The sequence below is a fragment of the Grampus griseus genome, assembly GCF_964374135.1.
Source record: "Grampus griseus genome assembly, chromosome: 12".
Taxonomy (NCBI): domain Eukaryota; kingdom Metazoa; phylum Chordata; class Mammalia; order Artiodactyla; family Delphinidae; genus Grampus; species Grampus griseus.
The window spans coordinates 25846289-25872814 of record NC_139006.1 but is presented as its reverse complement, the minus strand read 5'-3'; the positions used below and the strand labels follow the sequence as shown (position 1 = coordinate 25872814).

Below are 26526 nucleotides of genomic sequence, written 5' to 3'. Positions count from 1 at the left end.
CACAGGAGTACTTTTCGTTAATCAGACCAGTTCTGGTGATGGCACTCCCCAGGTTGTGTCTCGTGTTCAGGTTTGAGTGTATTGACAGCTTAAAACAAAGCATGGCTCGCATTTCGCTGGGAGGTGACCATTCTGAGTGTCAGGTAGCATGTGTGCAGGGCTGGCGTGCGTGCCCGTCCTGGCTCGCCCCAGCCCGCCCCAGCCGGCCTTCCTGGAAGCATGGTAGCCAGCAGCAGCTCCCTCTCCCTGGGTGTCTGTCGCAAGGGAAAGACCACGGCTGCTCACAGCCTGAATCTGTGCCCGCTCTCCCTCCTGCAGACCTGCCCACCTCCTTTGTGAAGGAGGTCCATGACTTCGTGCTGGAGCAGTTCAACACCAGCCAGGGGGAGCTCCAGAAGATCCTGCACGACATGGACCGGACCCACAGCGAGCTGAGCCCCCTGAAGCTGCGCTGCCAGGCCAGTGCCGCCTGCGTAGACCTCATGGTGTGGGCTGTGAAGGACGAGCAGGGTGGGTTCCCCGTGCCACCGCCTGGCGTGTCCTCCGCTTATGAGGAGAGGAGGGGGCTCAGGGCGGAAGATGGTGCTGGTCCAGGAAGGTGGGGGTTCGGGGGGAGCCACGCTCAGGACACGGGACAGGGTGGGGGCTGGCAGCGGACGGATAGCCCACCCCGCAGGATGGTGTCGTCATAGCAGCAGGAAAGGAGCAGGGACGCCCACCTCCGACACTTGGTGTTGGAGCTGCTTCTCAGAGTTAGTGAGCCCGGGGTTTAGTCACGTTCTATTTTGACTGATGAAGGAGTTTTTGTGACCATTGGCCTTTGCTAAAGGTCCGTACCCTCCTCTGTTCTGAACTTAGGCGCAGAGAATCTGTGCATCAAGCTGTCTGAGAAGCTGCAGTCCAAGACATCCAGCAAGGTCATCATTGCTCACCTGCCCTTGCTCATCTGCTGTCTGCAGGTAAGTCTCACGGGCCCCGGTGGGGGTGGTTGGGGGCGCAGTGCTGACACCCGTCAGCAGGGCCTTCTTTTTTTTTTTTTTTTTTGCGGTATGCGGGCCTCCCACTGTTGTGGCCTCTCCCGTTGCGGAGCACAGGCTCCGGACGCACAGGCTCAGTGGCCATGGCTCACAGGCCCAGCCACTCCACAGTACATGGGATCCTCCCAGACCGAGGCATGAACCCATGTCCCCTGCATCGGCAGGCGGACTCCCAACCACCGCGCCACCAGGGAAGCCCCAGCAGGGCCTTCTTGCCGTGGCCAGGCTGTGGCAGGCACCAGCAGCGAGGTCTGAGCTGCTGCCTCTAGGAACTTGAACTAGAGTCTGCTGTGGACAAGTTCAGTGCTGGGAGGCCACTGCTGACGGCCAGCAGGCTTTCTGCGAGTGGGGTCCAGGCACAGCCAAGTCCTGCGTTGTGAAGGCTGCCCTGCATCTGCGGGTGTTCCCAAGGCCTCGGACGCCAGCCTGCTGTGCCGAGACTCTGACCTTGTCCCAACCCCACTGACTTCACGTCTGCCGTTGTGTAAAAGTAATGCTTGGTGCCCTTTCTCCCCTAAGTTTCTTCTAAAAGAGATGGACACGCTTTAACAGTGAATCTCGCCTTTGGGTGGAGAGAGTCCCAACCACCCCCTTTCTGTCTTTGTGCCCCATGGCCGGGTGGCCCTTGGAAGTCTGATTGACTTGGTGTCTGAAGGGGTGGGCACCTCCCCTGCAGCCCCTGATGGCCCGCTGTGCGTTGCAGGGCCTGGGCCGCCTGTGCGAGAGGTTCCCGGTGGTGGTGCACTCGGTGACGCCATCCCTGCGGGACTTCCTGGTGGTCCCGTCCCCCGTGCTGGTGAAGCTGTACAAGTGCCACAGTCAGTACCACACAGGTAACTGGCCGAGAGGCCGCCATCCCTGGGCTGCTCCTCTGCCTTTTCCTCCCAAGGCTTCCCCTGCACAACTCCCTGGGGTGCCAGGCCTCCCTCCCGCTGCCACTGCCCCAGGCCCCGGTCCAGGCCTGCTCTTTTTGGCACCTGCCCTCTCTGGGGCATCCTGCAGTGTGCGTCCCATGTCCCAACGCTGGGCCTGGAGCTCTGTCCCCTCCGCTGCCACAGGCCCAGAGCACGGCTGGTGACCAATGTTAATTAAGTACCCTGCTGCGCACTCGGGTGCTGAAGTGGTATCACCATGCTGCCCCCAGTCCCACCAAGGTAGTCCCACCCTTCAGGTGGAGAGACTCTGAGGGCCCTGCTCTCACGCTTGCCCACCCTTCCTGCCTTCCTGCTCGTGAGCTGGATGCCCTCAGGCCATGCCCTTGCCTTTCTGCTGGAGCTGAACTCCTAGGGGCCAGGACTTCTGAATCATTTCTTAAGACGTTGCTGTTTTATGTATTCATTGCTTTGTAACTTAAGTGTGCTTCCTTGATTTAAACATTTGTTTCATTCTTTCTGTTCTCTGACACTTTGGATTCTGAAATGCTTGGTGAAGTCTTTGTAAAGTGATTGCTTTTATAGCTAAAGATGATTACATTTGATTTTGGTTTTGAATTTCAAACACGGGTATGGAAAGTGACAGGCATAACCAGATAGATATTTGAACTTTCACTTCCAGTTGCCGGCAATGATATAAAAATCAGCGTAACCAATGAGCATTCTGAGTCGACCCTGAATGTGGCGTCAGGGAAGAAGAGCCAGCCTTCCATGTACGAGCAGCTGCGGGACATTGCCATCGACAACGTCTGCAGGTGGGCGGCCTCGGGGTGAGGGGGACAGGGGCGGGGTGTCAGGCAGAGCCAGAGACATTATTGTTCAGGGAAGCTTCTAAACCTGCACTGGATCCGAAAAGGGAGATTGCTACATGTTAAAGAAAAAAAAAAATTTCCTGCCTTTCTTTTCCTGATCATAAACGTAATAAAAAACAGAGAAAACCTGTGATTTGTAGAAAAGTAGACAGAAAAGAATTATCCCTTAGCCCATCATCCAGAGTGATGACACGTAGTCCTATTTCATCTTGTTTTCCGTGTGATTTTTGGTATAAATGAGAGGTTTTACATGCCCGAATGTCCCTTCGGCACCAGCTCCATCTGTGTGAACTCTTGCTGTCCACACTTGGGGACCAGATACATTCTGATTTGCAGGAGACGTACCTCTCCTTGTCTGAGTCCTGGCGCCTCGCTCTCGGGGCCATCGGGCTGGAGCCCAGCTACTCTGTCAGACTGTCTTCTCTGACTTTGTGGCCTGGGAGCCAAATGTGTGGGGAGCGAGAGATGCTTGTAAGATTTCATGCTCCTCAGGGCTGTTAGATTTCCCCTTCTCTAGAGCATAAGCATTTCTCCATACTATTAAAACCTCGATATGTAATTTTAACATTCCCTCAGCCACCGTGGGACCATCTGTCTTTCGAATCAGCTATTGTGACTTTTGTTGAGAAACGGAATTTTAAATTGGAATTGGCATGAGTATGACACCCTAAAGGAGACCGTTCTGGGCAAGATAATGAAGTTACTATTTTCAACTGAGATACTTGTCAAAGGGTGAAATCTACAGCTGTTCTTTGAATTCATTCTGTGTAATGATGTTCATTCAGATTTCTGGGGAAAGAGTATTCAGAGCGGGTCTTTAAACCTTGCAGACCCGAGACAGGAAAAACTCAACCAAAATCAAACACAAAATGCTCATCTGGTTATTCTGATGCCTCATTCTGCTTGACCTCCTCCTTGCTCAGGTGCCTGAAGGCTGGCTTGACTGTGGACGCAGTGATCGTGGAGGCCTTCCTGGCCAGCCTCTCCAACCGGCTCTATATCTCCCAGGAGAGCGACAAGTACGTCCTGTCCTGTCCCGGGGGGTGGGGGCGGGGGCAGCTGGTCCTGTGCAGGCTCATGGGGCCGCTGGCATTTGCACGTCTGTGCCGCTTTCTGGCACGGAATGGCGTCGGGCATTGAGTCTGTCCCGCGATGTCTGCTGAAGCCCACCTTCGAATGTCCACCCTGGACACTGGGGGAAAAGACCTCTGTCTTCCCGCCTGGTGCTGGTGATTGCAGATCCCAGGCTGTCACTTTCAGATGGACGCTTCCTCTGAGAGACTGATGACCCTGGGGTCCAGGTCCTGGCTTCCAGCTTCATTTCCCTGCTGCGTGCTGGAGCACCATCCCCAGGGCGTGTCTGTCCTTCCCTCCCATAGGGATGCTCACCTGATTCCGGACCACACCATCCGAGCCTTGGGCCACATTGCAGTGGCCCTGAGGGACACCCCAAAAGTCATGGAGCCGATCCTGCAGATCCTACAGCAGAAGTTCTGCCAGCCCCCCTCCCCGCTTGACGTGCTCATCATTGACCAGCTTGGCTGCCTGGTCATCACCGGAAACGTAAGCACGGCCGGGAACCCACTCTCCCTGGGCAAGCTTCGCGAAACTCCTTGATTCCCAGGAATGTGAAACTACACATTAAGCTTACCCTGCGGAAGAGTTAAATGCTCCCAACTTTCTTAACACTGAATGGTGAGATTTTTTTCCAAGTAAAGGAGAATAGTGTAATGGTTCCAAGAGTGCCGGAGAAAGAGGTTTAAACTATTTTCTTGCCGATGTTAATAGAATGGAAATGGAACCGATTCCACTCTTGGTGTCTAAGTTGAGGTTTGCATAAACCTTTAGGAAGGGCTGGCCTTGATGCTATTTCAGGCCCCACTGTCCCTGGTCCCCAGTGTGTACCCTCTGGGTGTCCATGGAGGGCGCTTCCAGAGGAGATGTGGTCACGTGTCCCTCACTCTTTTCCAGCAATACATTTACCAGGAGGTGTGGAATCTCTTCCAGCAGATCAGCGTGAAAGCCAGCTCTGTTGTGTACTCTGCCACCAAAGATTACAAGGACCACGGCTACAGGTAAGTCTTCCCAACCTCATTGTTGCTCTCGATCCTTTGAAAATGTGAGATGTGAGAACTTGTCTTTTAAATAAACATCTTTTGTTACAAAAGCACTACATGTTAGAAATACATGTCCCAGGCGGAATGACCCACACAGGGCCGCCCCTGAGCTAGCATCTCTGAGCTCCTCACCCAGTGGGCACAGCGCCCCGGGTGACCGTGTTCTCACAGAGCAGCACCAGCCTTCCTGCCTGTCATCATCTTAGATGTCAGCATGGTGTCCATCAGGTGGCAGCGCCGCAATCTGTCTGGCCAGCCCTAGGCCGCACATTAGGTAGTTTTCCAGTGTTTCTGCTGGTTGGTGCTGCATACCTGTGTGGTCTCGGATGCTCGCCTCAGGGTGGATTCAGAGGGCAAGGGAGGAGACGTTGACAGCCTTGGGTGTATGATGTTTGCGTGAGTCCTCGCCCTCCCCAGGGATGCCCCAAGGACAAGACGCGTCCTCCTGTGTTTGGAGGATCTCATGGACTTGGTCAGATGAAGTCAGGAGGGCGGTGGGCAGGGCAGAGGTTCTCCTCTCCCCTCCTGACCACTCCACCCAGGGGAGGGGGTGGCAGTGCGGCTGTGTGAACTCAGGACATGCTCATCTTCTCTGTGCCTTAACTTCCTCACCAGCTGTGTGGGTGTATGAGGCTGTGTGTATGCATGTGACAGCTCTCAGCACAATGGCTGCTTCTCTGCCTTCTCACTGCCGCTCCCACGGGAGCGCCAGCCACTGGAACGCAGGAGTGGCCTTAGGGGGCTGCCAGCTCACCTCCCTCTCCTGTCTGTCCGTTCTGGTCTCCGCAGTGACACTGACACACAGACCAAAACCTCTTCCCCTTGCATTTTGCTCCCAGAGCAGCTCCTGCGCCTCCTCGCCCCTCCCCTCCCTGTCTTTCCTTCTGACCTCTGATCCCGCCTCTGCCTCGATGCTCGGCCCGTGCCATGTACGGAACTTACCAGTTCCTCATCTTCTGCCACATTTCCTTCCTATAGCACTTTCTGACAGTGCCACCCACAGTGACTGGTCTCCCGCAGGAGGAGGCATCCACTGCCATCCGTTTCCCCCCTAGAGATTTGTCTGGGAAGGGGTGCCTTTTGTCCTGGCTGCCGTTGCTCTGTGATTGTGGGGGCAGACAATGTGCTACATGCTTCACAGGGACTGTTTGATTCCCCCACGCCCTGCAAGGAGGGAATTATTATCCTTGTTTACTCAGGAATAAACTGGGCCTTAAAGACCTGAGCTACTTGGCACAGCCCGGCTGCAGCAGCATCCAGCTGACCTGGCACTCAGAGCCTGGCCGCCCTGCTGGTGTGCAGTGTCAGCTTCCTATTCAGGGTTTACATGGGGTGACAGGGTCGGGGCAGGTCGTCAGGACCACTGAGCACTTCCTGAGTGTCTGGTGTGAGCTGACCCTAACCTCAGCCCCAGGTGGAGGAGGAAGTGTCGTCAGGGTTTCCTGGGTGGTGGTGATGAAGGGAGACTGTAACTGGAGGGGAAGTGGGTACCCTGGAAGTGCCGGGGAGCGACATGCCCGTTCTCAGCTGCGTGGCCGCCCGGGCACTTGAAGGAAGTGTCCCGAGACTGTCAACACGCCCCAACACGCAGGCTCCTGGAAGCTGAGCAGCTCCTGGGCCCCCAACTTGTCTCAGGGGAGGTTGGGGTCTCTTCCGCAGCAGCTGACTTTCCTTCAGGGCTGGTATCCTCTGGTGGCATGTCCCTCGCCGTGGGGGTCTTCGTTCACAGTACTGGGGGCCGGCACTGTGGCCATGTCACTTCTCTCCCACAGGCACTGCTCACTGGCTGTGATCAATGCCCTGGCCAACATCGCGGCCAACATCCAGGACGAGCACCTGGTGGACGAGCTGCTCATGAACCTGCTGGAGCTGTTTGTGCAGCTGGGGCTGGAGGGCAAGCGGGCCAGTGAGAGGGCCAGTGAGAAGGGGCCCGCCCTGAAGGTAGGGCTCAGCCCTGGGCACCGCCTTGAAACCCGTGCTTTCTCCCTTTACCTGGTGCCATCAGGAACGGGGGACTGGTTCCTTCCCAGGGTGCTGGCGGGAGTGAACAGACAGACAAGGGGCTGCCCCTGCAGGCTTAGCGGGACAGGCATGGGAACAAAACAGGGGCGTCGGGTGGTCTCAAGGCCTCTCTGAGGTGGAAGCGAGTGAACAGCAGCCTCGAGTGAAAGTCTCACCTAGGAGCGAGGGGCTGGTGCAAACAGGGCCTGAGACCCTTTGCCCTGCTCAGCCCTGCCTTGCTCCCTGCCACAGCAGGCTAGGCCACTGTTCCTCTTGTCTCCTGAGTGGGGACCAGTTCCCCGTGCCCAGGAGATGGGGGCTTGAGGGTGTTGGGGAGACACCTGGAGCCCAAGGAGGCCGAGGCTGTACCCTGTTGAGGGCTCCAGGGCCCAACTCCCCCACCCCCACCCCCACCACTCTCACTGCATCTCCCGGGCTCAACACTCAGGTGTCCTGCTTCGTTCCTCGGCTGGGGTAGGGGCTCCTTGGGTGCCGAGCAGAGCTTGCCCATGCACCCACCCCCCACCTGCAGTGACAGGCCAGGTGTCTGTGGGGCAGCAGTGGGGGGTGGGGTGGGGTGGAGACTGGCCAACACACTGACCACCAGGAGCTGAGGACAGAAATCAAGAGCTGGGGGGACACCAGCTTAGGACTCTGTCCCCACCCCTGCGCGGCCATGGGGCCTCGGCAAGCTGTCCTGACCCTGTTCATCCCTGAAGATGGAGCAGCCCTGCTGCGGTGGGCAGTCGATGCCCTCATGGTCAACTGAGCAGCTGCGCTTCCCGAGCCGGGCTGCTCCTCATGTGTCTGGCCAGGTGGCTGACTTTTTACTTAGTTTTTTTTTTTTTTTGCGGTACGCGGGCCTCTCACTGTTGTGGCCTCTCCCGTTGTGGAGCACAGGCTCCGGACGCGCAGGCTCAGCGGCCATGGCTCACGGGCCCAGCCGCTCCGCGGCATGTGGGATCTTCCTGGACCGGGGCACGAACCCGTGTCCCCTGCATCGGCAGGCAGACTCTCAACCACTGTGCCACCAGGGAAGCCCTACTTAGTTATTTTTAAGTAACCCCCAAATTTTCCCAGACTTGGAAAGAATGTGTATTCATTATAGAAAAGATACAGAAACCTATAAATAGTAGAGTAAAAATTTCTCTCCTTAGATCCAATCGTCGTTAACCTTTTGACAGACTTTCTCCTAGGTGTTTTATGCAAATCTATTTATTTTACGTAGCTGGCACTGTGTGAGAGCATACTTTCTTACATTTAACGTTTGATCTGGGCACTTTTTAAGGTGACAGTGCTTTTCAGAGCGCAGTCTCTGTAACAGCTTGTGATATTTGTGCAGAGTTGTCACGGTTTATGTAATCCTTCTCCTGTTTGACATTCAAATTGTTTCCCTCTTTTGCTGTTAAGATGATGCATCTTTATATGTGTTTCTCTGTATATCTTTTTCATTGTTTCGTGTAGATTAAGGAATTTCAGTTTTCATGACACTGTGTCAGGTCTTTTTTTTTTTTCCTTTTCAATGAAAGAAGCGCGGGCTCATCAGTGACTCAGTTCTGTTCTCCTCCAGGCCTCCAGCAGCGCGGGGAACCTGGGCGTCCTCATCCCCGTGATCGCTGTGGTAAGTACCCGCCCATTGGTGTCTCGGACTCAGGTGCGGTGCTCGTGCTGAGTGCTGCCCAGAGACCTGCAGCGAGTTCCCTGAAAGGTGCTGTTCTGAGGCTGCAGGGATCCTGCAGCTGTGGCTGTGTCTTCGATCTTCCGCGACTGCCCCGTGGGCATGTGCCTGCTGTGGCCTTGCTGCCTCGCCCCCTTTCTCCATGCTTGGCCGAACCCCTGGCCAGCTGACCAGGACTCTACTGCCCGTTCCTCGGGTGTCGGGGTCTGACTTAGGTTTTCCCTGAGCTCCCACCCGGCTCAGGTGCCTCTGACTATGGCCTGCAGGTGCTGCTTCCAACCCCTCCCCCGACCCCCAACCCCCCATAGTGAGCCTGGGGCCTCTGGTTGGTGCCTGGGCCTTGGGGCTGCAGCCCTTGGTGCCCTGTCGGGGATGGCTCAGGCCTGTCTCTGCCGCAGCACTGCCGCAGTCAAGGGCTGTCCGTCTTGTCCTGTCTCAGCCTGCGGCCACTTCTTCCCAAATGGCCCTTACGGATGTCACTTTTCCCGGCCCAGGCGTTCCCAGCTGCCAGACCTGAGCCAGGCCCGCACCCGGCTTTGTTTCATTGGTGATTCTCGAGCTCCCACTTAGCCTGCCTTCTGCTTAAGCCCCTGCTTCCGCCTCCAGTTCTCCTTCTTCGTTCGAGCATTTACGTGGGTGTCCCCGCACGTGGAGAGGTTGACCTCCGGCTGCATGGTGACCCAGGGGCGTCGAGGCCCGGTGGGCGGTTGGGGAGCCCTCTCCCATCTCTGCAAAGTAGTTTCGGTCTCTGCTTCTGTGGGCATTTGTCATTTGAGTCTGGGGACCGTTGGGAGTCCAGTGTCAGCCGGCCAAGGCGGATGAGAACCGGCAGCTAACTGGCTTATCATCCCTGGCTCTGATAGTGAGACTGATAGTCGCGGACTATGTCTGGGGTGGGGGGGTGGGGTTCCGTCTCGGGCCACCCCCACCCTCTGCCTGTCCCCTCCTCCCTCCCCCGAAGGTGGCTGACTCAGCCGGGCTCCAGGACAGCATCTCTCCCCAAGCGTGCTGCAGGGTTGGAGCTTGGGCTTGCCTCATGCCTCCCACTTTCCCCGGGAGCCCTCCCACCTCTCCCTGCGGTCAGGGCCCCCACAGCCCCTCGAGGGCCTGTGGGTTGCTGGGACCCTGCCGGTTTACACCAGCACCCACAGGTCGGTTTCTAAAGACGTCATGGTTGACGTCGACTCGCGCACAGTGCATTGAGAAGCGCCACGAGGACACTTTGTTGGCCTGGAGGGAAGGGCGAGGGGCATGATGTCCTTGGCCCGTGGAGGGCTCCATGGAGAGCAGGTTTGGTAGACAGGGAGCACGCCCGGGGGGCCTCTCAAGTTAACGAGTTCTGGGATATTTGAGCCCCACAGTTCTCTGACCCGTGTGTATGCCTGTGAGCTTGTAAGTGTGCTTGGCGGTTGTTGTTTGGAGTTTAATAAATGCATGGAAGAAGTCTATAGGGGACACTTCGCACTTTGGGGGAGCGATGACTTGTAGGTTTGGTTGGGGGCACACCAGTTTTAGGGTCACTGGGGCCGGAGTTGGACTCCTGGCCCTGCATGTGGGGTCCTGGGAGAGTGTCCCAGTCTCTCCGCACCTGCTCTGCCAGCAGAGTGTCTCAAAAAGATGGGGTGACTTGCTGTGGGGCTGGCGCGTCAGGGCAGGTAGATATATTAGCAGTGATAGGCTAGCACATGCTCACCTGAAACACCCGTGTCTCCTCCAATACGGTGACCTTTACATGAACGGAATAAGCATCGTCGTGTCAACAAGTTAATGGTTATATTGTGGAGGAGAAAACAAATATTTGATTCTGTTGCTCAACACAGAGCCCAGATGCCATGGTTCTTGCCTCTGCTCTCTGGTTCTAGCCCTCACCCTAACCCTGGACCTTCTGGGAGAAACTAACTTCCATAGTTTTTTTGTTTGTTTGCTTGAACGTTTTATACTTAAAAAAAAATTTTTTTTTAATTTTTAATTTTAAAGAAAAAGATACTCTGTTTTGGATTTTTCGATGACACAGTGTCTTCAGTGACTTAGTTGAGTGGACGTGGCAGTGGGTCTGGGCAGGAAGCATGGGTTTCTGCCCTAATGCAGCTGTTCCCTTATCAGTGATCTTGGGAGCCTGGGGTGGGGGCGCCAGCTCACATGGCCTCCGAGGCTCCTTCCTGCCTGCGTTTGGTGGTCTTTGTCCTGTGACTCTGTGATGCTCTTCAGAAATGTCACTGATTCCATTGCTTGAACCTATAGCTGGAGACATAGTTGCCCTGCTGTCACAAAGCGTGGAAAATGTCCATGCACTCCACTCGGCCGGGCACCCGGGCCACTTGCAGCTTGTGTGGCCTTGGACAGGTTATTCTCTTGGTGCCTGTAAAAGGATGTTTGGGGACTAACACTTTCAGTCATAGACCTGTGTGAAAGCTGCTCCCTCTTCCTCGTAGAGATGGTGTCTGTCCTCAAGGGTTTGTACTTCACCTCAGGAAGGGAAGGGGGAGGGGCCCAGGTAGGCCCCCAGTTAGGGACCCCTGGGCTGGAAGTGGTAACCCAGGCACTGACCTGAACCCCTTCGAGACAGTAACCCACTTCATCCTCACAACAGCCTGCAAGATAGGGACTGTGTTATCCCTGTTTCACAGACAGGAGACTGAGGCACAGAACTTGCCTCAAAGTGCCAGAGCCGGGAGTGGAACCCAGGCAGCCTGGCGCAGGCCTGTGCTCTGGGTTCATATCTGCTGCATGGAGGCACCTCGTTTCTGAAGGGGGCCCAAGGGCATTCTGAGCAGATTGAGGGGCTGGAGCTCTCTGACCCTTGGGAGTCGAAGAGGAGCCTGGGCCACGTGTCTTCATGCCTTCTGGGTGGGGGATGTGGGGAAGGGCTGAAGGTGGAGTCTTGAGATGCACATGGGGGTGTGGGGGAGGAGCCAGAGGAACCAGCAGCAAGACCAGAAGTGTCAGACAAGCCCAGGGGAGGACAGTGTTGACTCAGAATAGAGGAGGACTTGGAGAGGGTGGTCAGCAAGCCCAGGTTCCCTGCGAGGGCAAGAGGGATGACAGGGAAAGGCCCCCCTGCCCTGGGTGGCAGACACTGGACGGGCCCTGGCTCAGGCAGTGGGGAGGGGGCAGGGGGAGAGGGTGAGGGGTGAAAGCAGGGCCGGGGTGGGACTCAGGCCTGTGGCTGAGCGCGCCTCCTCTGTAACAGTGGAAGCCCCAGGTTGGTGTGAGGATGGGGATAACCCAGCCTCCACATCGGGGAGCATTCTTGCACCCCTTTGCTGCCTGTGACTGTGTCAGTCTCGCTGGGTCAGAAGCCCTCTGTGGAGTCAGGCCAACCAGGCTTCAACCCCAGCCCACTGCCCACTGCAGGCCCGTGGGGTCCCAGTCTGACGGCCACACGCGTGGCAGTTGTGAAGCCCCCGGCGCTGTCCCCCGCCCCACACTGCAGAGGCCTTGCGCTCTTCTTCCTGAGCAGCCTGTGTGGATTCCACTGGTCTTGCCCCGGAATCAAGGGTCCAGAAATATAGTCCTCGGATGTCACCCGTTTTCTCGAACCAGACGCACCACAGGCACGTCTGAGGGTCTCCCTGTGTCTGGGGATGGAAGCTGAAGCGTGTGCCGCACATACAGACTGGTGTTTCCGGAGCCCCCAGGCAGCTCCATCCACGCCCCCCCCCCCCCCCGCCCCCAGGATGCAGCAGCACTGCCACATCCGAGCCCGAGGACGTGCCTGCTCTGGGTCACTGTTGGGCACTCAGGTCACTCTGTCGATGTCTAGCACTGCTGGGGTGTCAACTATTTTGAATGTGGCCTTTTTTAGTTATTTGACCTTATAAAAGTAGAATTATACCCAGTAAAAGTGGCAATATTTATTTATCTCTTGGGTGGAAGGCATGGCTACGGGTACATGCCATCCTCTGGGCGGCCGTGAGGTGAAAGCAGGTGCAGAGACATTTAGCCTCAATTCAGGAGGTTGGGCCTTGAGAGGACTGAGCCGGAGGCCAGGGCACCCTGGGCCTTGGGGAGGGGGCTCGCTGTCAGCACTCTGGGGAGGGGGCAGCTCCTGCCCATGTTCCCTGTCAGGTGGGAAGCCCTGGGGGGGAAAGGCTTTGGGTGACAGAGTGGAGGAGGGGGGATGCTGGGCCCGGGGAGGGGTTTGCTGTGAGAGGTGAAGGGAGTTGGTCTGTCTGGCACCAACATCCTCTAGGAGACAGCTGCCGCGCTGCAGCTGCGGTGACCTCTGGGCTGTGCAGCCCTGATGGTGGCAAGCATCGCGGTCCTTCGTCCATGTCTCCCAGAAAGGTGGCCTGAGCCACGGGGTCACCGCCCGAGCTCCTCGTGGTCGTTGTTGGAAGGGAAATGGAATTGCGGTTGCCCCAGAGCACTCGAGACGCCCCGGCCTCCACCGCTAAGACCTGGTGGGGTTGGCGACCCGGCCCAGGAAGAGCAGGCAGCCCGTGCGGTGCTCATACACAAGGAAAAGGAAGGGCCGGTCGACGCTGAAGCGGACCTGGGTGGACAATGGCATGAACCCCACAGTGGTCACGGCCGCGGCCTGCGTACCCTCCTCGTCCACCATGATGGTGCCTTGGTGCTTGAACTGTGTCAGGACAAAAGGGAAGCTATCAGATAGCGGTGGTCACTCACAGACGGGCAAGGGGGGGTAGTCTCGTGTTCTTCAGGGAAGGGACCAAGCGAGCGCAGGGGAGGCATCGATGTGGCTGGGCAGGATGGCCCTTGGGACTCAGTCCTCACGCATCAGCTGAGTGTGGTGTGAATGGTGCCACCTTGGCACTGTGCACCATGGCCACTCAGGGCTGCCCACAGCGCTCTGCGGGCAGGACCGTGACCCTAGAACCCCCTGCTCATGCTCTGGGGCCTCTGCCATAGTAGGCCTGCTGGGCCGGGGTGCTCCTGGGCACCTGCCTTCTCTCTGGTATCAGCAGGGGCTCCAAGGGGGGCAGACCTGGGGCGGGATGGGGATGGGCAGAGGACGGGCATTACCAGGTCGATGACAATCCTCTGGTCCGAGATCCCCGTCATATTGCTGTTCCTGTCGAACAGCGCTGTGACCCCCAGGGACCGCAGGGCCTCCACCAGGTTGTAGTCCTTTTCTAGCTTGAACTTGGGCAGGAGTACTTCCCGTGTCCTGGTAGGGAAGAGAAGGGCTGGTTCTACTAACTGCAAGTTGCAGAGGAATCACGTTTCCCCTTAAACGTCCATAAACACACACACCCGCCTCCAGTCCGTGTACCACAGGATTGACACAACACTTCTTAAAATGCATATCCTCGTCCTGCCAGTGGAGGATTTTGGAAAGACCATCCCATTGTAATCCCAGCACTCAGAATTGAGGCATGGTTACTGCTGTGCAGTCATGTCCTCGGTACTGTATGGTTTGTGTCCTACCAGCCAGGGGGCAGAGCTGTTACTGGCTTATGGCTCAGACATCTGACATCATTCTCTCACTTGGGTCCCTGCTTTCAGGCATTTGGTATTTTACTGTTTAAGGAGCTGAAGTGCAGGTCAGTGCACTTAAAAACAGAGTGCTTTCTGTACCAGCCAGTGCTAGCGTTCTCCATCCTTGACGGCGCTTGTGGGGCTAAGACGCCAGACGCGCCCCCTTCTCAGGAGCTTCCTTCCCTCTTGGTGCGCCAGGACCCCATACGTGAAGCAGCAAAGCGTAAAGACCGCCTGTTAGCGTCCGAGTGACAAGAACAGGCCTAACCACTGGGCCATCCTGGAGGGGGGGGAACAAGATCTGGGGGCCCTGAGCAGGGCCTGCTGGAGGGAGTGCAGGACTCTGGGCAGGAGGGCAGGGGAGAGCAGAGCAGCGTGTGGGCCAGGCTGGGCAGCGAGCGGGCTGCATCCTGTGGGTGGGGATCCACAGAGAGTTCACAGGAAGAGGGAGGTGGGGATGCTGCCTGTTGGCTGGTGGCAGGTAGACGGAGCATGGGACGGCAGGCTGGTCAGGCCCCCGCTGGCTCAGGGTGAAGGTCGTGGGCAGTGAGGTTAGGAAGGAGGCTAGTACGGAACAGGTTTTAAGGAGAAAATGACAGGGCTTGATGCCTGCCCAGCTGCCTGGACAGACCTGCCCCTAAGAGCCTGCCTGTCCCTCAGTTGCATTTCCTTGTATCCTGGTCCTGAAAGGAGGCCCAGACCAGGTTCAGCTGTTAACTCGGGCCTGGCGGGATCCAGGAAGACAGGGAGGTGACGTGTGCGTCCTTCCTGCGCTGATCCAGCAGCGCAACCTGTGGTCCTGACTGTGAGATGGTAAGTGACGCCCTGAAGGGATTTGGAGGACCTCGAGGCTTCTCAAACTGGGTTGGGGGCTTGTCTTGGTTCTAGGCCCACAGCAAGTGACCCCAGGGGATCAGGGCAAGTGTGTGGCACAGCCGGGTTGCTCCTGCCCCCACATCACAGAGTACAGGTGCATTTCTCACCAACGCTCTCTGGTCTCCTCTCACCGAGCGGAAAGTTCGGGCTGAAGTCACAGCGGCCCATGGGGCACATGCCCCTTTCCCTAAAGTGACTGCAGCCCCAGCATCCTTGGGCCCCCAGTCCCCTGGCCCCAGAGGCACCTGTTTGTCATGCTCTTCTGCCATCTCTCCACCACTTGGGGCTTCAGCTGGGCCTCGAGGGTCTTCATCCCGGACAGCTTGTGCGGGACCACCACCAGCATGCTGATGCCCCCCATGTACTCCAGCCGCAGGACATCGCAGTCCAGCTCCTGGTCGCTTGCCGCCAGGAAGGACCCCTTGGTCTGCATCATGGGGACTTTGACCACCTCTCGCTCATTCAGCCGGAAGTTGTGGTTGTGTGTCATTTCCGCTGGGAATTTGTTCACCCAGGACCCTGTGAGGTCAGCAGGAATGGGCTTTTGTTTAAATGCTTTCTTAGAGGGTTTGTTCAAGCAGGCTGCATGGCCCACCCCCACCGTATGAACCCACAGGTCTGGTTTGGGCCAGGAGTTTAAGTTTCTCACTGGTTCCCAGGCAATACTGATGCTGCTGGTCTGGGGACCACACTGAGACCAGTGTGCCAGACCAGTGTGCTGGTCTGGCCCGCCCGCCACACTGAGAATCACTGTTTTAGAGGCTTCTCGTAGGAAGCGGATGAGGGCAGATGGGGTGAATAGACCAGGTGAATGCTGGGTTAGATCCTGACATTAAATAGCACATCACTTGCCTTGCCTGGGCCTCTGCATGTCTCTCTGTTAGATGAGGGCCCTGAGCTCCCATCAGCTCTGTGAGGACTGGCTGGATGCCTGGGGAGGCAGCACTGCCATTGCCACCTTCACTTTGGATATCGGGGCAGCTTTGTGTGCCCGAGTGGGAACATGTCTTTGTGGCTCTAAGATGCTAGTAACTGGAAGTGAGGGCTGCCCGCCCACTGGTGAGACTGGTCATGTGCCAGGCCTCCTCCAGCCCCTTCCTGTGCTACCTCGTCTCCTAGCAACTGTGAGGGGTGGGGCTTTCACCACCCCCATCTCACAGATGAGCAAGCCGAGGGGAGAAGCCAAGTGACCTGTTCAAGGTTTCCAGCTGGTGGGTGGGGCACAGGGGGTCAGAAAAGCAGGAGGTTCCTGGGGGAGGCGTAACAGCAGTGCCCGCCCGCCTCAGGTCTGGGTCCAGGGCTGCTCAGCCCCGTGAGGCAGGCATCTAAGCAGCTCTCTGCAGGGGGCCACCCTGTGCATGGTGGGTGTGAGCGGTGTCCCTGGCCTCTCCCCTCCCCCAGATTGTGCCATTTGCCCTGGGGGAGACCCCCTTTCCCCTGGGCTCCAGCCATGGCTTTCCCAGGTTTGCTGCAGCCACCCCGCCTCTTCCGGGTTCTCTCCTTCCTTTGCTCTTGAGGCCTAACCTCTGTTTTCACTGTGTTTTACAGAGTGCTCGTAACATTTGAAATTAAAATCAAAGTAGTGACAGAGATTTGGGAGCTAGAGCTAAGAGTTACACATCCATACTCTGTTGTGATATGCACCCGTGAGAGCTGGTGCTGCTGGCGTTTCATCTCTCTGACTCCCAGCCCTGATCCAGCAAGCCTTCCGGTGTGTGGGCAAGGATTCATGTGCCCTGCTGCCACGTTTGCCGTCCTCGTGACCCTGGTTCCCATGTTGGGACGTGTCCCTGCCTGCTCTGAATACTGACTGCGCTGAGGCAGAGGCTCTGGAAGTCGCCATGCCCACAGGCTGGCAGGGCTGAGGGCTGAGGGCCTTGGTGCCACCCAGGGGTCTCCCACTCACTGTCAAAGTCACCCCTGAACACGGGAAATTGCTCTCAAGTGTCACTGGCAACATCAAACCCACTGAGCATGTAACAGTGGAACTTGTGAGGCCACATGAATAGGGGAGTGAGAGCAGGGCTGACCTCCAGTTTTCATTCCCAAACCTGTCCTGCCAGCCAGGGATGAAAGGACATGTGTGTGTTCACTGAGCATGTCCCGTGTGCCTGTCACGGGCTTGTTGGAGCCTCGGCCTGGACCTGCCCACGGCGAGGCTGGCGTTGTGCCTGGCGTCGGGGGAGCCAGGGGTCTGGCTCAGCCTCTGAACCCTTCCTCCTGTCTTGGCTCCCTCCCCCTGCTTTGCCCTTTGGCAGCATTCCGCACAGCCGCTGGGGGCCTCGGCTTGGGCACGGAGTGCTCTGGCCCCACTGCCCCTCAGCCACTTCCAGGAGAGGGGCTCCCTGGACCCCGCCGTAAACCGTGCTGGAGCTGACCAACCAGGGAACGTGGCCTCCCGGGACTGACCTGGCCGGTGCCCACTAGTCCTTGGTGGCAGAGGGGAGAGTGGTTGCGTGTCACCGCACTAGTGTGCAGTGACCCCACTCCTCATGTCTGCCCTCGGCTTGCTGGGCAGGTGGAGGGCAGTAGAGGTTTCTCCTGGCTCAGGTCTCACCAGGGCTTTTTTTTTTTTTTTTTGCGGTACGCGGGCCTCTCACTGTTGCGGCCTCTCCCATTGCGGAGCACAGGCTCCGGACACGCAGGCTCAGCGGCCATGGCTCACGGGCCCAGCCGCTCCGTAGCATGTGGGATCTTCCCGGACCGGGGCACGAACCCGTGTCCCCTGCATCGGCAGGCAGACTCTCAACCACTGCGCCACCAGGGAAGCCCCATCACCAGGGCATTTTAAAAGCGAGGCCTGGTATTTACAGACCCGTGCCCATTTATCTCTAGAGTCCCGGGGCTCTGTGTGTGTGTGTGTCTGTGTGTGTGTGTGCGCGCGTGCGTGTGGGTGGTTGGCAGTGGGGGAGGGGTCCTCCTTAGGAAGTGCCTCGGTGCTTGGTGCTGGCCTGGAACAGTTGCTCTAGACATAAGGGTTGATTTCCCCGCTCCCACCTGCCTGGGAAGGAGTGGGGGTGTGAATGTCAGTTACCCAGGGTGAACCTGTCTTCAGCCTTTTGTCCATTGAGAAGGGAAACGAAAAAGCTCAGATCCAGGTTGACCTGATGCTAGAAAGGTTTTTGCATTATTCTGATCTAACAGAGGCTGGAGCTTGGCTCTGCCCCTTACTGCCATCTCCCCAGAGCAGCATTTTAATTCCCTGTCTGTAAAATGGAGACACTCATAACAGTGGCGGTCTCTCAAGGCTGTGGCGAGGCATAAAGCGTAGGGTTTCTAAGGGTCAGCTGTGCTGTCACCTCATCAGGACCTTCCCTGTCCCTGCGAGCTGACCCCGTGTCTGGGTTTCCCAGGGGAATGGAGGTAGAGTCTGCAGTTCGGCCCACCTGTGAGCTGAGAGCGCCCGCGCGTCTGCCCTGAGAAATGTCGCCACCTCTTACCTTTAAAGTAGATGCAGTTCAGGAGCATCATCTGAGTCGCGGGGTCCACGTCCTCCAGCACGTCTCTTATGAGGCCCTTGGTGAGCCGCGAGATGTGCTGGTTGGTTTGGGAGATGAAGGCGGGATCAGAGAAGTCAGCCGCCCGGACCTCGGCAAAGTAGTACTGTCGGACCTTGGCTCTGAAGTCGTCCAGGACTTGAACTTGCTTCTGAATGTACAGGTCACTGACGGACCGCAGCGTGTACCCGAAATTCCTCCGGAAGAGGCGGTGGGTCAGCTTCCGGAACAGGTTGTGGACGGTGCCCAGCTCGTATGTGGTGCTGGCGTTGATGAAGTCGGTGAAGCGCAGGGCAGCGTGTACCTGCTCGTGGGTGTCCCCCCGCAGGCCCAGGGAGAGCATGGCCATGGCTGTGGACACACCTACGGGCGCCAGGAAGACATTGTCTGAGGCACCGACCCGCTCCTTCAGCGCCCGGTAGAGGTCTAAGGCGAACTTGGCGTTGAGGAGGTTGAGCCGCTGGATGCGGCTCTTGCCCGGGAAGAGCTGGAGCACGCTGCCGGCGCCAGTCCCAGGGTCCACGGGCGAGACTGCGTCCACGACGTCGATGTAGTCGTCATCCTCCCCGAAGATCTTCTCCAGGTCCAGGTAGTCCTCGTCCTCTTCCCCATCCACGATCCACTCGTTGGTGACTGTGTTCTCCTTGTGGAAGTCGGCAGGCAGGAGGGGTCTGCTCAGGTTTTCACTCTTCAGCTGCCCCCACCGGGGGTCCACAGACTCGGGGTCTCCCCCTCCGCTATCAAGCTGACCCCGAGGGCCGAGTTTCCCACACACGGATGCCAGGAGGAGGGACACCACGAGAGAGTGCAGCAGGTGCTGCATTCTGGCGGAGCTGGAGCTGGAGGGAGAGCAGGACGTGGTGAGGGCAGCCTGGCAGACTGCCCCCTCCCCGCCCCACACACTCACACACACACCTCTGCAGGCCCCCGGCCACGACCCAGGAGGGGCCCCATGGGTGCCAGTCTCTAACCATTTTAGGATCTGCTGAAGATAAAACAGACGCCTGACATTTTATGTGGCTTCATGAACCTGCCTGGAGGACCCCTGGGCCCAGATCAGAACCCCTTGTTGAAAGTGTGCAGAACCATAGGGCTCAGGGGCCCCAGGGAGTTTCCTTTTCATTCATTCACTGAACTTTGTGTCCCTTCCTCAAATGACATATTGGGTGGGCCCTGGAGGCACACAGGTACCCCAGCCGGATGGGGGCCCATGTGCAGTAAAGCACGGCTCACAAGGACACTGCCAGGTGGGGGGCGGGGGGGGCGCCAGGCAGGCTGAGGCTCCTCCTCCTGTGCTAGCAGTTATTTGGGGTGGTTTAATCTGTGTGATTTGGACTGTGTCTGCAGTGCAGGGATCACCTGGGGACCCAGTGGACATGGTAGGTGCCAGTCTTCCTGCAGCCATGAGGGATGAGGGTACAACTCGCTGCAGGTGTACGTTTTCTCCTTGTGTCTGTCAGTCGGCTCCCACTGCTGTCAGGAGGGACTAGAGCTCTCCCACTGAAGTGTTTCTGGCTGGGGTTACAAATAGTCTCACCAGGTGTATAGGGTCTAGGTGAGGGTGCTGTCAGAAAGCTCTTACTGAAGGCCTGAGGGGCGCTCTTTCTATATAAGTAAACAAGGCACGTTTTTAACAGATACTGTGGGATGAGCCATCTGTCTCCCATCCCTCCCTCTGTCACGTCAGTTTGGCTGCTAGACGGCTTTGTCCTTCTCTTGCTTCCTTCCTGGTTGTGAATTGCATCCTGGGAAATGAGCTATTATTCGATGCTTCTGTGTGTCCAGGACAGTGACAGCAGGTGTTTATACTGCTGCTCAGTCATGCAGGATCCCAGCATCCCTTCTAATCACCTCAGAAAGAGGAGAGTGTCTTGTCAGGTTTGTCATGTGTGTGACCATCTGGTACGTTTTTGAGGACCAGAATGTCTGCTTCCCCTCCAGGCCAGGTAAGAATCACTGGCTCCTGTTAGGTAAATATTGGGACTTGTTAGGCCTGAAGATGGTGTGCTGGCAATGGCGGTGACTCTCAGCGGAGCCTCTTCTGGGTGCCGGTGCTGGACCAGGGGCTTTGGTGACTCAGCTCCCCGCGCAGAGCATTGTGCGTTTTGGGGGTGCTGAGCCTGCCTGAGTGTGCCAGTGACTAGATTAGACCCTGGTTAGTGGAGCCCTTCCCTGTGTCCAGGGCTCTGCCTGTTTGGCCTGGAGTGCCAGCACCATTGTCCCTGCCCCAGTCCCCACCTCGGCTCTTCCCTGCAGCACTCTTAACACAGTCAGCTTGCACAGTCCTCTAATCACGACATTTTGGAGAGGGAAAGTCACATGGTTTCTGACTTAAAACTGTCTGTTGTCTTTTCCTGTTCCCTTCCCTCCCCCCAGCCTGTAGCCGAGGCTGCCACACACGTTGCCTGCACTCAGGACACAGTGTCTAATGTGTGTGGCTGCCGGCGGAACCGGGCCCAGGTTCTGAGTAGAATTGGGCGTGGGTATTGATGGCAAGACACTGAAAAAGTGAGAAAAGAAGAGGTCTTCTTGCTAGGCTACACTTGAAAGTATCCTTCTTAGGTTAAAATAAGCTTTAAGGGCTTCCCTGGTGGCGCAGTGGTTGAGAGTCCGCCTGCTGATGCAGGGGACATGGGTTCGTGCCCTGGTCCGGGAAGATCCCACATGCCACGGAGCGGCTGGGCCCGTGAGCCATGGCCGCTGAGCTTGCGCTTCCGGAGCCTGTGCTCCGCAACGGGAGAGGCCACAACAGTGAGAGGCCCGCATACCGCAAAACAAAAAAATAAAAAAATAAGCTTTAAAAAACCCAACTTGAATAAACAAGAGTTCAGGAAAAGGAATCTGAGACCAGATAGGGAGGCAGAGGTTGAAAACATTCGTGTCTTTTTGCTCCTGTATTCAGATAGTACATGTGGAAGCTTCTTGTACTTCTTCCTATTCCTGTATTACACGATGAAAAGCCCAAAACACTTTGCATTATGCTCTCATCAGAGGAAGCAGAAGGTATCTCATAATATATCTCATTTTATGTGGTAAAAAATTAGGTACCTGAAAGGTAAATCTTCCTGTTGTTTTGCCATTTAGTATCACAAGAGTTAAAGAAGATCCTTTAAAATTATCACTAGGTTGTGTTTAAATCCAGATTACTATCTTTGAAGAGAAGCAGTATTTTTTAAAGGAAAATCATTCAAAAGTTTGTTTTTATGGGCATTTCCTATGGCGCCTTCTCAGGCTGGCTGCGTGGAGCGGGGCTGGGCTTTGTGGTCCCTCGTCCCTCCTGGCTGCTGTCTCCTGGCCCAGACGGAGCGGGGGTAATGGAGCTGTGGACAGTCTTCAGGTTGAAATAACTTCAGGCTCACAAACGAGTTGAAAGCACAGCACAGAGAACACCCACCCTGTACCCGCGTCTCCAGACTCGCCAGGTCTCTCTACGTACGTGTGTGTGCACGTGTATGACACACGTCATTTTTCTGAACCATTTGTGATGCCCCAGAACTAGGGTGCCCGCCCACAGCCCCCAGCACCATTCCCAGTTCAGGTCCTTAACCTAGCGCAGTCCCTCCTCCCCGGTTGGCTGACAGTCCCACTAGTGTAACTGACAGAATGTTATCATAGGCAGCTTAACAAAACCTCTTACCCTTTCTAAGATGGTGTAGAGAGCGTTTGAATGTAGTTGGATAGGGAAGCAAACCAGTTACCCATCTCTAACCACCTCAAATAAGAATTCATAATCGGCAGAAACGTTAGAAACCTACTCACCTCTGTGCTGCTGAGAACTGACTTTGCAGGGGCAGAATCGGCCAAAGTCACCAGCAGGCTTCAGTGTGACCTTTGGTGCCGGACTGCTGTCGTGTTTTCCAAAGTAAATACATCCCAGATCAAACACCGCTCAACTAGCTTTGTCAGCACAAAGCCCTCGTTGTGTCTTTGGTCACCGCTGAGTGGCTTGTGACTCCCAGTGTTTGGAGGCCTGACCGTCTCTGTGTGGATGAGCTTACAGGAGCAGCCAGGACACTCTGCGGCCCAGGGCTTGGTTGCGTCGGGGGCGGCGGCTCAGATGCTCCCCTGGACATGGGAGGGCCCCTCTCATGTCTTCTAGCTCCGAGTTCTTCCTCTAAGTGATCGCAGCTCCCGACCTCATCCTGGGCTCTGGGGTGACGTGCCTGCTAGGCAAGGTGTCCCCACCCTCCTGTGAGCTGTCCCTCCGTGGACAGTGGAGGGGAGGGTGCAGGGAGAGACTCAGAGCACAAGGAGACGCTGGCCCGGACCTGTCTGCCATCTGCAGGACATGCAGCCCCGCTTTGCTGTCTGTTGTGGGATAGCCAGGGCCGTACTGTGGTGCTTCCCATGCTCACATCCACTCAGGTGTTTGCAGGGGGCCGTGGCACCGTGATCATTTCTATTTTTAGTTTGTGGTGGTTTTTTGGGGGGTTTTTTTGGTCACGCTGCACTATTTACAGGATCTTAGTTCCCTGACCAGGAATCGAACCTGGGCCCTGGCAGGAGGCAAACCCTGGCCAGCACCTAGCCCATACTTGGCACTCATAGATCATAAGCATTTGGACCGCTGAGCACCCCTCGCTGCAGGTTGGTTAGCGCTGTGTGGGGGCTTGACCTCTGCTGGGGACTCTGGAGGGTCCACCTGTCCACCAGGTGTTGTGCACACGTAACCGTTTTCCATACCCAAGGCGCCTTCCCCTGCCACGCACTGGGTGGGACACCATGGGGACAGGGACGCAGGGACTCCAGCCTCACCCCTGCCCCCGAGCACTCTGCTTTTACCTGCCTCACACCCTGCGGTTCTGCCCAAGGTCACTGCCCCGCCCGCCATGGTTCCGGCCCTTGGGCCTGGTGCTCCTGTGGCCAGGCGGCTGCTCCCTGTTTCCTGCCCGTCTGTGAACACCAAGCGCCCCATCCCTGGGTCCCCAGGAACTCTGGGATGCTGCTTGCCTGCCTCCCGACGAGGCCAAAGGGCTTTTCCCTCCCAGTGCAGAGCCCGCCCCGCATACAAGAGGCTCAGGAGCATTTCTGGGCGAGCTCTCTGAGGGCTGCTGGTTACTGTGCCCTGTGCCTTCTCCTGCCCAGTCTGACTGACCTGTTCTCTGAGAAGAAGCCTGGAGAATGGATCTCGAGCTTACGCCTGTAGGTGTCAGGTTCATATGCAGGTAACCACCTTCTCTCCCTCTCTCCTCGGCCCATCAGCTCACCCGGCGGTTGCTGCCCATCAAAGAAGCGAAGCCGCGGTTGCAGAAGCTCTTCCGGGATTTCTGGCTCTATTCTGTGCTGATGGGATTTGCCGTGGAGGGGTCAGGTAGGGGACGTTTGCTGCCCCAAGGAGGACAGTGCAGAGTAAGGACCAAGATGTGAAAGGGCCCGACTAATGGTGCCTGTGCCCACGCACAAGACAGGCCCAGTGCGGCTGCCGCCTCCTCAGGGAACACTTCCCGAAGTCGTTTAGGGTTCTGGGAACACCACATACCTTAGGGAAACCTGCTCCCATTAGGAAACACACTCGTTTCTATGCCACATTTTTGGGACAGTGGCTCAACCAGAGGACCCACGACTCCAGAAGCTCAGCGTGGGCCCCGCCAGAGCTCTTCTCGAGCCAGGAGGCACCTCAGCCCATGCTCTCTTGCAGGACTCTGGCCAGAAGAGTGGTACGAGGGCGTCTGTGAAATAGCCACCAAGTCCCCCCTGCTCACCTTTCCCAGCAAAGAGCCCCTGCGGTCTGTCCTTCAGTACAACTCAGCCATGAAGAACGACACAGTCACCCCCGTAAGGATGCCTGCCTGCCAAAGACGGGTGGTACCGGGCAGGGTTTCGGGAAGCCCTCTGGGACAGTGAGGGCCAGTCTTGCATGTCTGGTTCACGGGCACGGCCCCGGGGTTTGCATCTGGGGGAGCAGCCACGCCCTCCCGTGCCCAAGCAGTCCTGGCATTTGTCCCTAGGCCGAGCTGAGCGAGCTCCGTAGCACCATCATCAACCTGCTGGACCCGGCCCCCGAGGTGTCCGCCCTCATCAACAAGCTGGACTTCGCCATGTCCACCTACCTTCTGTCCGTTTACCGGCTGGAATACATGAGGTACGTGAGCTTCGCCACCCGTACCCCCGATTGAGCTGGTCTTACGCTTGTGTTCCTTCCAGGCTTGGGCTTTTCTCAGTTCCTCCTAACAAGTAAGCTGTCTTAGAAAAACCACCCCCAACCCCTTCTGCTCTTCTCCTGTGCTTGTCCTTCCTGATCACTGGATGCCACGTGTAGTAACACACCAGGGGTCTGACGCTGGTGCCACCTCCCCAAGGGAACAGGTTCTGAGCTGTCACCAGAGCTGCCACAAACTCAGTGCACTTGATGGGTTGGAGCCTCTGCCGGGAACCAGCCCTCTCTGAGATGCTCTAGGGCACCCCCCAGGCTGGTTCCAGGACCACATTGGAGCACAGACAGCAAATGGGAAGTGGGGGGCTGCTCCAAACAGTCCTCTGGGGCACCTGACACTCAGGACGCCTCTGCAACCACAGGGAGCTGACAGCTAGAAGCACTAACATGGATGGAGCACCGGCCCCACAGGCGCTGCACGAGCTCCATGCGCTGACAGGCCCCCCCAGCAAGCCCACAAGGTGGGCAGTGTACACCCTACTTCACAGGAGGGAACCAGGGCCCAGGCGCTCAAAGAAGCTGCCCAAGGTCACGGTCCCTGATTTGGCCTGAGACCGACATCGTCTCTAGGGCAGTGCCTGCTGCCTCCCTGTAAAGGGAGACTGGAAACAGTAGCAGGACGTCCAGAGCCCAGCCGCCCACCCTGTGGACCCGCTGTGGGGGGCTGCAGGAGGACATTTGTTTAGGTAACAAGACAGGTGCAGTTAGATACAGAATAAGGTCTTTCTCAAACCACTTAAAACAGAAAGTATTGATTCTTAAAGCGAGGGATGTTTGGACAACGCCACTATTTTATTTAACCTTTATTTGGTGCCGCGAGACCCTCCGGTAGATTGGATCTTGCTTGGAAGCTTGACATATAAACCAGATGGAAGCTGTTTTGGGTGAGTGGGAGTGAGTCCTCCCACCCTCAGTCCTCTCCTCCCGGCAGTCCCAGAGTCCCCGCAGCCAAGGGAGCTTTGAATTTTCTTTTTTCATTACACATTTTTTTTCAGTTGTATAAGTAATAGGAGAACATTATACAAAACCGTGGAAATAGTTGAGGGAAGAAACCCACTCTGCTCACTAGCACCATCCGTAGTGGTTAGTATCGTTCCTTCTGGTCTTTTTTTTTACAAAGAATATATTTTCACAGAAAAACCAAGCCAAACCAAAACAGCAAAAGCCTGGGTCTAATCCTGGCACGTGTAGCTCCAGGAGAGGCCTCTGGGCCCGCTCGGCCTCCAGCACCTGCCGGCAGGGCTGTGGGCTGTGTCCACTCCCCGGTGTGCCCCACGGTGACCCAGGGCTCTCGGGCAGGCTCTCTAGTTGGCGGGTGGTTCTGAGAGCCCAGCACTCGCCCGAAGCTGCCTGCCAGGTCCCCTGGACTCCTGTCAGCACCGAGAAGCAGCCCTGAAGCCTTTAGTCCAGAGCCTGGCTTAGATCCCAGCCACCAGTTATCAGGAGAGCTTTCAGACAACAGCACACATTCTCGCCATGTGCACGAGGGCACTGGAGAGTGTCTGCGCTTGAGCCCCCGGCGCCCGTGGAGCCTTAATCTGAGAGGGTGGGTGCGGACGTCATCCACGCGCACTGCTGAGCTCGCGCCTGGCCGTCTCAGTGGAGCCCCAGATGCCAAGCGCCCTGCACCGGGGCCCTGGTTCAAGCACATGCCTTCCTTTCCTTTCTCTTCCTTTTTTCCTCAAGGGTAGGGATATTGTTTTACTTGTAAAAATGTCCGTGGTGCGTAAAACAGAATAGAGAAGAAAAGCATTGGATGGTAGAAAAGATGCTAAGGAGGAGAAATGCACGTCTCCGTTTGCTGGCCCTGAGTCCAGAGAGGCCCCCTGTTGCCGTCCCTTAGCTTTCCCTTCTAGAAATCAGCCACGTGCTCATGCGTGTATCCCACCCGCACACAGCGGGATGTGGGATCATACCTGTTCACACCTGTCCCGCTGCACCTTGCCCTTTCCTCCCAGCCGGAAGTCTCGAATATTC

The 26526-nt window shown here is 57.0% G+C and overlaps 2 protein-coding genes across 6 annotated transcripts in view; one reads left to right on the top strand and one right to left on the bottom strand.

Annotated features, from left to right (window-relative positions):
* Window positions 1-26526, top strand: part of PI4KA (phosphatidylinositol 4-kinase alpha) — a 94974-nt gene that overhangs the window by 39021 nt on the left and 29427 nt on the right. For all 5 annotated transcript variants that reach the window (XM_082667279.1, XM_082667278.1, XM_082667277.1 and 2 more), the window contains exons 11-22: window positions 319-510; window positions 859-959; window positions 1741-1870; window positions 2592-2724; window positions 3705-3800; window positions 4161-4344; window positions 4753-4856; window positions 6671-6839; window positions 8470-8520; window positions 23598-23706; window positions 24034-24170; window positions 24344-24477. In XM_082667279.1, coding sequence (XP_082523405.1) covers window positions 319-510; window positions 859-959; window positions 1741-1870; window positions 2592-2724; window positions 3705-3800; window positions 4161-4344; window positions 4753-4856; window positions 6671-6839; window positions 8470-8520; window positions 23598-23706; window positions 24034-24170; window positions 24344-24477 — 1540 coding nt within the window. The remainder of the gene's footprint in view (window positions 1-318; window positions 511-858; window positions 960-1740; window positions 1871-2591; window positions 2725-3704; window positions 3801-4160; window positions 4345-4752; window positions 4857-6670; window positions 6840-8469; window positions 8521-23597; window positions 23707-24033; window positions 24171-24343; window positions 24478-26526) is intronic.
* On the bottom strand, window positions 12422-22266 carry SERPIND1 (serpin family D member 1). The gene is made up of 5 exons (XM_082667254.1): window positions 22155-22266; window positions 18339-19234; window positions 15144-15417; window positions 13567-13711; window positions 12422-13162 (listed from the first exon to the last, which is right to left on the bottom strand). Exons 2-5 carry the CDS (start codon window positions 19216-19218, stop codon window positions 12971-12973), a joined length of 1491 nt encoding a protein of 496 aa, XP_082523380.1. The 5' UTR covers window positions 19219-19234; window positions 22155-22266; the 3' UTR covers window positions 12422-12970.